Raw genomic sequence first — 10,445 nt, forward strand, 5'->3', positions numbered from 1 at the left:
CAGAAAAATCTGGTCCCCACCCGTCGCTATAGGCTCCGCCGCTAAAGGTCAATAGCGACGGGATTTTATTACTGGTCCTTAAAGAGTTTTAACGACTGGAGGAATTCTGCTCCCTAAAACACTTTTAGGGACCATAAATCTAGTCTCAACGCATGGATTAACTGGTCCCTAAAAATTTTAGCAACCAGTTTCTACTGGTCCTAAAAAGTAATTATGATTAAAATGTGGTCTTTACCTGTCATTTAGTTTTCAAAATTATACAATTACCAGTATAGACAATCACAGGCACAGCAACAAAATTATCAACAAAAAATGAATGCTTTCATCTACAAATATTAGAATAGGAAATTAATTGCAAAAAAAGTACTAACATCTAGCTTGTAATACAACCAACTGTTTACACAACTACTCAGCACAATACAATTTTTTTTCCTAGCTACTTGTATGAAGTATTCAATACTCTCATCTTGACTTGTAACTAAAACTCTTCAAACCCTGTAAACAATAAACAGTAAAATCTCTTTAGAAAATCATAAAGATCGAATTAAGCATCTAAAAGATAACATAAATGGAGTTCATCACTTTCTTCAGCAATACACGAAAACTGAACACATCTTGTTAATTAGTACTTTGTAAAACCAACACTTGAATTTGTCTCAGCAATTATCACCAATTAGATCATAGAATTAGACTTAAAAATAGTTTCCCGTCATTGTGTTTTGCTACAAAACTTGAAACTTTCATTTCAGTACGAAGTTGAAGCAACCTCTTCAAAGTAACACTGAAGAAGTCTTGACCCGTCAATGAATTTAAAGGGAAGAGCTTTGGAACTGTAGTAGAGGGACCAAAGATAAACATTTCGTGTCTTGATTTCCTATTGCTTTTGCGTTAATTCATAGGCAGGGTCGTGAGAATCCTGGAATGACAAGTTATAGGATCTTAGAAAGCATTTGAAAAGCTACTTTTCAAGCTAAAGATATGCTTAGATAGACCTCGTTCTTAAGAGGAAGACGAAAAAACAAAGAAATAACCATCTACTTCCCTAACCCCCATTGAGAAAATAGGAGATGGAAAATATAATGAATAAAAGATGAGAGGAGATTCTACATATTACTTGCGGGTTCTTCACCTCATACAGTAATTTATCCTTCCTTGTGCTCTGTTTCAACTTCTTACTAAAAGTATCCACTATAATATGTTCATTTTTTCTTGTTATCTCAAGTGGATCTATACTATTATATTGTAGCAGCAGCCAACTTTTGAGACCGATTTGCATAGGCTTTTCAGTTTCAAATTTAACAAGTTAAAGAAGACTGATAAGTAAAGATTGAAGAGTAGAAGGTTTTAACACCAATTCAATTGATTATGGCAACCTTGTGACTGTTCATACTATCAAATAAAAGCTCAAATATAATATTTTTAGTCCTGCTGCTAAGAGCATTTTTTTTAATGAAGTTGTAGAGAGGCAATTTGCAAAAGAAAAAAGTATGAGAAAGCATTGTTTGCCTCAATAAAATGTCTAAGATCATCTCTTGAGAAACTATACATTACTCACCTTCGAAGAGAGTGACTTCTTCACTTTGTCGACCCTTTCTTCAACTTCCTTCCGATGCTTCTTGTCCGATTCACTCATTGTATCTGCCCATTTGATTTTCTCTAGAATTGAGATAAGAAGATTGTCTGATGTAGTCAACCTGCGTTTTTCATCAAAAAATGGAATAAATTTACGAGTTGACAGATTACAGTTAAATCTCACAGTTAGCATGCAAAACATTCAAAGATCACAAGGACCTCTTGTAAAACGACACACACCAGAGTAACACCACACTTTACACAAAAACGTCAAACGCCAAATGCCTCTAATCTTATCCCTCACCTAAATTCGGTGGTATACCACAACTCCGCAGATTCAATTTACATTTGATTTATGGCATAGAAAGCTGAGTGGGATTGTACTTGGTAAAACAGATATCATATACTTTCCATCGCCGAAGTTACAAATTTACATTGCACAAGTTGTCTTCTTCATAGTTGCAATAAGAGAAAATAAGTATAAATAGAAATTGAAAAATAGATAAGTATATGTAGTTGTAAAAAATGGCAAGAATTAGGCTGGAAGACTTTTTTATTAGCTCAAAAACAATTAAAATGTATGATCATCTAGACATGATTTCCCTTTCATTTTTTCTGAGTAGACATGGAAACAGCCTCTTGTAGAAATGCAAGGTAAGGCTGCGTACAATAGACCCTTGTGGTCCGGCCCTTCCCGGACCCCGCGCATTGCGGGAGCTTAGTGCATCGGGCTGCCCTAGATAAGTTTACTAATAATACATGATTTTTCTGTCATACGAGAGTGTACTTGAATGAACATTCATAAAAACATGCAACTGGAAGGCAAGTAAGCAGCCTTTTCATTGACCTATGAGTCAGCATCAGTTAGCAAATAACCACTGAGGCGTTCCAAACTACCAACTAGTTCGGAATTCTTCCATCTGGTGGACCCCACAGCATGGTGAGATTTCTACCGTCTTGGGGAAGTGTAGGGGCTCAAGCAAATTTATGCAGTCCAATAGCATTGGCTTACTGACATTTTAAAAAATGAGGTCCTAGATTGAATCACTTATGGGTCTCGGGATTGGCTTACAGGATACTATCATTGAAACTAGAACAGATAAGGAATAACATGCTTCTACATCGAAATGGCTACTAATAATGGGTTAAAATCCAGACTACATTCCTAAACTAGTGGACATAGATGCACCATCTAGGCAAAGTTTGTGTTGAACACTCTCAGCACAACTTTGCGTCAAACATGACTCGGACACATGCTCGACATGATTTCATACGTATCCAATTTCTTGACTAATACATCACTCAACTGATACGAAGACTCCACAAGGACACATCTGAACACCAATACTCAACAATCTCTTTTTTTTTTTTTTTTGGAAAAGGTCTTCAAAAACTGACATGCAAAGTGCAGCTCCGTTAGTGATTATGAAGCAAGGAGAACAAGACATGAGGGGGACCAGAAAAGAACATCAACAACAACTCTTAAGACCAGCTAGTCGTGAACAGAAGATAGGCAACAGAATCTCAATAGGAATATCATATCGTAAAGTCAACAGACAGCCCGAAGCCCAAAATAACTAGATAACATGCTCAAACTCAGAAAATAGGGTATGATACAATGACATGGCAATCAGAGCCATCTAAATAAGAACATAGACATACCAATCAGTTAATGTCTGTAGCATATTCCCCAATTGACCAGGTCTGAGGTCCCTCCCTGCAGCAAATAGTACCTATAATTGTGTGGAGACAGTTAATTACCCCATGTCAGCCCATTGAACCCAAGAGTTGGAGAAACAACAAAACATCATACCAACCTCAAAACATCTTTTCAACTGATCCAGCTTTCCTCTAACTATACCCTATCCATGGATGCAGAAAAATGGAGAATTAGTGCATTTTTTAATAACAGACTACAAATAAAATCAATTACTAGCAGCGAAGCCGCACCACCCCCAATCCCCCCCCCCCCCCCCCCCCCAAAAAAAAAGGGAAGGAAAAGGCAAAAGTAAGCCACAAATATCCTATGAGGCAACAGAAACCGCATTAAAAGACTAAGCTGAACTGCTATCCAGAAGGCAAAATAACCTATCCCTAGGACATCAATAGAAGCAAAGTCCTACTATAAACTTTAGTCCACGACATTTCCAATAGTAGAAACTGGAAAGTGCAATCATATCTCTATTCATAACACAATGATCCAGGAAGTGAGAGCTAATACTCACCACATACATGCACTCATTTATGAGAAAATCTTCAAGTTCATGCACATTCGTGACATCCAACTCCTGCATAAGTTGATCATATGGAAGCTCCTGGAAAGAAGAAATTGGCAGTGACTCTAATAACAAAGGACATAAGAGAAAACGAAGTCAAACAAGTAGTAAATATGAACATCATTATCAAAGGTTGTTGAAATATGAACAGAGTTGTCACGATGAAAGTCATGAAACACAAAAAAGAAAGAATGTTAAGGACTAAAAAACATAACGCATAGATTTTATTCTTTTCCGCTATGAGAAATGAACTTGAGAGATATGCTAATCATGCAAGCCACCGATGAAAACATGTCACGAGCAGTACGATATACAGAGCTGTTGACAATGAGCGAGGTTACCATATAACAAAGTCTCCAGTATTAACTTGAATAACATTCCAAATAGAATATTTTATCATAGTTGGATGACTACACTCACATGCTCCATAACAACAAAAGGAAGGAAACAACACTGAACACATTCAAACTAAGGGAGGCCTAAGCAAACAACTTTAATAGTAATGATCCAACCCAATGGCAATGCTTTACATGCATCAATAAGTGAAATTTTCCCAAGATATTTTCCATAATCTGTATTTTAAGCAATTATTGTCGATAAATTTTCACCCCTTTAGTACTAGGAACAGCAAGAAGGAAATCAAACCTAAGATAGTCTCTCTCTTTTTCCAGAGAAAGAGTAAATGTGTAAGAAATTTAGACACAACCCTTCTTTCTAGTGGAACTTTTTCTTCCTTCAGACATCATTACTAAAAAATACTAAAAGTAAGTGTAAAATGCTAAATAAAAGAAGAAATATACTACTACAAATGGCGCTTCTCAAAGTAGCACCGATATTTTACAAAAGAAACTAGCATATTAGCAGAACATGAAGATCACTAATAGAGTACTATCTTTTTTTTTTCTTTCAAGGAATAAAGTAATGAAAAATCAAATAAGAGGTGGGCTAAAAACATAATAAAAAAGCACCAGCCAACTTAGATAGCTTAATAAAAGTAAAACAATGCACCCAAAAATATATAGGTAAGACCATTTTATCTTTCGAAGAGTTATTGAACGAGATTGCTCGGCTGAAGGTTCTGATTTAAGGGACTAGCTCATTAGCGGTAAAGTGCTTTTCCAACTAGAATTTAGAGTGAAAATGGAAAACTACATTGTATAGGTCACTTGAGTACGCCGTTAGTTCTACACGTAAATATTAATCCAGGACAAAAAGTGCACTGGTTATGGAAACTAAAAGTACAGTTTGTGCAACTGGTTATGTTTGAGGAATTATTTTGATTCAAACCATCAACATTAATATTTAGTTGTACAAATTAATAACATAATGAATTTGAAAAACCATACCTATTTCAAATGATTGGTTGTACTGCATAACTTTTTTTTTTTTTTGAAATGGAATGATTGGTTGTGCTGCATAACTTGATCAGTAGATAGAGAAGTTTGAATAGCATCTTGCATTCCTTGAGTAACAGACATGGTAGAATATATTTTTCTAATGTTTGAAAGTGGTGGCATACTCTGACTACACAAACAACACTCCAAAGGAAAGATCCAACCTCACTTCAAGATATACATAAAGAGAAAATAGAGTTAAGTCCTTTACCTCGCCCCTTCCCTATAGCACCTGGTGCAACAAATGCATATTTGGTAGTAGCTTTCAAAGTAGATGTCACCGCATTTTCGGTCTTTGATGGTTTCATATTAAACCTGCAAAAAAAAAAAAAACTCAAAAATCATGTATTTCACCCTCATCCTCGCACTCTTTTACTTCATTATTATCTTCATCTTCACATTGAGTAGTGGCTCACCCAAAATTTCTCCATGGTGATACCAAAAGGTATAATTTTGAATTATTCCATATACTTTCAAATGTGTCTCCACTGTCTTGCGTGTTCCTAATGTTGTGTTATAACATTTGACATATGGCCATCGTATTTGATACAATTTTCCTGTTCTTCTAAAAGCATAAACCAAAAACTTTTGCACCATCGATTAAGTAGGTTTCATCAAGTCAATTATCAACAAGTGGCGTCCAATGCTTACTTGGTGCCATAACCTTGGATTAAATAAAAATCAGATGAAGAAAATTAGGATTAAAAAAGTACTAAGGTGCACCTTACTTATCAAAACGAAAGGTACTAAGCACATTACTTTTATTAAACTTGCCGACTCATCTTTATGATTAAAACTTCCTATGACATCACAAGAATGAGATAAGCTACTGATTAATATGCATAGCGTATAACATACAATTGCTCAAGCACATGAGAAACTAAAACACATAAGACACTTTAAAGCTAACTCACTGAATTTTCTATCTTAACTTAAAAAAAAAAAAAAAAGATATGATACACTAGCTATTATCCCACAATAACAAAAACTATAATGACTAAGGAGAACTAAAGCAACCTATTGGCAAGCACAAGAACATGGAAATAATATATTTCTTCAACATATAAAAAAATCAGTCAGTACACTCTATTTATGCAGTGACAAAATAATACTTGCACTCCATCAAAACAGGCCCTACAATATAATGACTTGAATCAAAACTGAGTCCATATTATAATGCTCGAACTGAAGTAATTTTTTGGCCTAACACAACAGAGTGACAGACACACACACAAACACATTTTATAACTTCACTAAAATGAAAGACTAAAGTATAACCACACAAGAAAGCTACAAATGCACATTACAAAAATAGGTAAACCAAACCTTGAGGCCCAACTTTATAAAACTTCTGTTGTAAATCTTTTCTGACAATAAAACAGCAAAAACACCACATTTATAACTGAAAAACTCCCTTAATCCCAATTTTAGAACACTTTCAATATAATGAACTTTTTCTTCCTTCAGACATCATTACTAAAAAAATACTAAAAGTAAGTGTAAAATGCTAAATAACAGAAGAAATATACTACTACAAATTGCACTTTTCAAAGTAGCACCGATATTTTACAAAAGAAACTGGCATATTAGCAGAACATGAAGATCACTAATAGAGTACTATCTTTTTTTTTTCTTTCAAGGAATAAAGTAATGAAAAATCAAATAAGAGGTGGGCTAAAAACATAATAAAAAAGCACCAGCCAACTTAGATAGCTTAATAAAAGTAAAACTATGCACCCAAAGAATCAACCCGCAAAATCGTTCTCTAATGATTCATCTGAGAGTGTAAAACTTGGGGAAAAAAACACAAAAACCGAAATAAGGCATCCGCATTTTTAAATCTGAAAGCATTCGACACTCTGAATCATAATTCAACACTCTGAATACACTTCTGGAAATCAAATTATCAATTAGGAATCCCAAATAAATACGAGGTCACTTTTTTTTTGAACTGGCAGATAGCTTTTATTGCAGTATTACAGGATAAATTTAAAACTCAAGCACAAATGAAAAGTGCAATTTTAGTATCTATGCAATAGTCATAATTCCAGATGGTTTGGGCATGTGAAGAGGAGAGATACAGATGCCCCAGTGCGGAGGTGTGAGAGGTTGGCCATGGATGGTTTCAGACGAAGTAGGGGTAGGCCGAAGAAGTATTGGGGAAAGGTAATTAGACACGACATGGCGCAATTACAGCTTACCGAGGACATGACCTTAGATAGGAGGGTTTGGAGGACCCAAATTAGGGTAGAAGGCTAGTAGATAGTCTCGTTATCCGTTCTTATTAGTAGTCGCATTATTGCAATATAATTTCTTATGCTCCGATTTCTGCTATTATCTGTTATTATGTGTTATTTCCTGTGCTTTGGTTATCCTGTGTCATCTGCTCTGATTTATGCTATTATCGGTTATTTTCTGTGCTCTGATTATCCTGTATTATCTGTGTCGCTTGCATTATTTCATTTCCATATCACTTTAAATCTCTTATCCGAATCTCTTAACCTTATCTAACCGTATCTGACTTCTTTTTATGCTTTTATTGAGCCGGGGGTCTTTCGGAAACAACCGTCCTACCTTGGTAGGAGTCAGGTCTGCGTACACTCTACCCTCCCCAGACCCTACGATGTGGGATTTCACTAGGTTGTTGTTGTTGTTTATGCAATAGTCATAATTCCATACCACTTAACTTAATTGGAGCAATATGAACATAATTGTTTTGCACAACTACCAACTAATGTACAATTTTCATCGAGTAGCAAAATAATAATTGGCAAAGAGCGTTATTTGATTTCCTATCAGTTGAATAGGATATAGTCCCGTGCTTAGATTGAACTATAGGGCTTGAGTAGTTGGTAAGTTTTAACAAGTGCGAGGCAAATAGGGAAGAACATCAAGAGGGTAGATACTGCAGACGTTAAATTGCAGTAGAAACATACTGCAGAGGTTAAATTGCAGTAGAAAAACACCAAAAAAAAAATATTTGACAAAAAACCTATGATATGTCTTATCCTTTCCTCATTATTTTGTTTTGATAAGTAAACATGTTAATACAGAAAGCAATATTTGGGATGCAAATCATATAGGAAGTTGTATGCAGAAAACCCATCAAAGAAGACAAGAACTCCATACCCAACAGAAGAAAGCCCTTTTTCATTTGCTAATCATTTTCACTGATTATACAAATAAAGAAAAAACACCAGATTGTCAAACCTTTTACCAATTTAATGTTAGAGAAGAAGAATAACAAGAGTAACTCGAATCAAGCGAAGCAATAAAGCGAATTTAGTACATAGAGAAAAAAAAAAGAACAACTCGAAATAGGAGGCATACCTAAGATCCAAAAACGAGCGAGATGGAAAATTAGGGCAGACCTACAATCTGTGTTTTCCCAAAACACAGATTTACCCGACGGCCAGAGCTATGGAAGAGTACGCCGACGGTGGGATGTGTAGAACTATAAACTAGGGCAAAGCTGTGAGGCCTTTGTTTTGAGAGTTTATCTTAATTTTTAGAACTTTTATTTTAGTAATACTACTTTAACTTTGGCGCCTTGTTTTTTGGGTGAAAACTTTAGTTTTCATTTTAGTACAGTTATTTTGGCGCTGATTTTTGAGAAAACAATAGTATTTTAATATTTTAGTAGTATATTGGGGGCATTCAATCCCACTCAAGACCCCTCAATTACAATTTGGGACCAGTTACTGATTTTTTTGGGACCAGATTTAGTACCTTCGCAATAAAATACAACATTAAGGACTAGAATATAGTCTCGTCCCAATAAGTATACTTTTAGAGACAGGATTATTAACTCGTCCCTAAATGTTGGTCTTAGATAATCCTTTTTCTTGTAGTGTACTGAAACGCCTTCTTTGTCTGGTAGTCAATGGTTTGTTACTTTTATTGATTGTTGCACTAGAATAACATGGGTATATCTGTTGAAAGCCAAAAGTGAAGTTTTCACATGTTTTCAGTCATTTCATAAGATGATCTGTACTCAATTTGAGGCTAAGATAAAGATCTTTCGAACTAACAATGGTACAGAATACATGAATAAAACTTTTGGAGCTTACTTGGAGTCGTTTGGGATAATCCACCAAACTAGTTGACCTTATACTAGTGCACAAAATGGGGTTGCTAAAAGGAAAAATAGGCATTTGTTAGAAGTAGCAAGATCCTTTTTGTTTACCATGAATCTGCCAAAAGCTTACTGGGGGGATGCCATTCTAGTAGCAACCTACCTCATCAATAGAATGCCACTTAAAACTCTCAACTTTCAGAGTCCTTTGGAAGCTTTAAAGGGTAGAAATGACTATACTGTTCCTCCCAAGATATTTGGATGTGTTTGCTTTGTTCACATTAGGAACTCCGGAAAACTTGATCCTAGAGCTCTTAAGTGTGTCTTTATTGGGTATTCTCCAACACAGAAAGGGTATAAATGTTATCACCCTTCTTCCCGAAGAACCTTCGTTAGCATGGATGTTACCTTTCGAGAATCTGAGTCCTATTTCAGTATTACACCATCACCTCTTCACGGGGAGAATTATAAGGAAGAAGATATGGTTTTTCCGAATTCCACTGTTGAAACAAGAGAAAATGAAATTGGAGAAAGAATCCAGGGGGAGACTGTTGGTCGTTTTGATAGGCCTGATTTGATGACTTACTCAAGGAGGAATAGAGCAGAAGAAGCTATCATGCAATCTACCGAAGTCGAACCTTCTTCATCTGGTGAGTCATCTATAGTTCCTAATGAGTTAGATTTGCCTATTGCTCAGAGGAAAGGAGTCAGATCTTACACCAAACACCCCTTGTCTAACTTTGTCTCTTATAATTCTTTGTCTCCCTCCTATAGAGATTTTTCCTTGTCTATTTCTTCTGTGTCTATTCCCCAGAATTGGAGGGAAGCTTTTGCAGATTCCAAATGGAAGCAAGCTATGCTTGAAGAAATGAAGGCCTTGTCAAAAAATGACACTTGGAAACTTGTCACACCACCTCCAGACAAAAAACTAGTTGGTTGTAAATGGGTCTTCACTGTGAAACATAAAGCTGATGGTTCGATTGAAAAATTCAAAGCGAGATTGGTGGCTAAGGGATTTACTCAGACCTATGGAGTGGTTTATCAAGAGACATGTGACCCTGTTGCAAAAATGAACACCATTAGAATTCTTTTGTCTTGTGCAGCTAATCTTGATTGGGACTTACATCA

The 10,445-nt window shown here is 35.6% G+C and overlaps 1 protein-coding gene across 4 annotated transcripts; it reads right to left on the minus strand.

Annotated features, from left to right (window-relative positions):
* Positions 1 to 242: 242 nt before the first annotated feature.
* LOC132633531 (COP9 signalosome complex subunit 7-like) lies at positions 243 to 8,815 on the minus strand. Of its 4 annotated transcripts, XR_009579672.1 has the most exons (8): positions 8,573 to 8,815; positions 5,454 to 5,557; positions 3,798 to 3,913; positions 3,390 to 3,434; positions 3,235 to 3,305; positions 1,556 to 1,694; positions 767 to 916; positions 243 to 495 (listed from the first exon to the last, which is right to left on the minus strand). XR_009579672.1 is itself a non-coding variant. In XM_060350037.1 (7 exons), the coding sequence occupies exons 2-7, from the start codon at positions 5,548 to 5,550 to the stop codon at positions 463 to 465; spliced, it is 501 nt and encodes a 166-aa protein (XP_060206020.1). In that variant the 5' UTR covers positions 5,551 to 5,557; positions 8,573 to 8,815; the 3' UTR covers positions 245 to 462. The 4 variants fall into 4 exon arrangements, 3 of the variants coding, with proteins under 3 accessions (XP_060206020.1, XP_060206001.1, XP_060206013.1); XM_060350037.1 differs by lacking the exon at positions 767 to 916 and having other exon boundaries at positions 245 to 495; XM_060350018.1 differs by lacking the exon at positions 243 to 495 and having other exon boundaries at positions 578 to 916.
* Positions 8,816 to 10,445: the final 1,630 nt, after the last annotated feature.

Source organism: Lycium barbarum, chromosome 1, assembly GCF_019175385.1.
Source record: "Lycium barbarum isolate Lr01 chromosome 1, ASM1917538v2, whole genome shotgun sequence".
NCBI lineage: Eukaryota > Viridiplantae > Streptophyta > Magnoliopsida > Solanales > Solanaceae > Lycium > Lycium barbarum.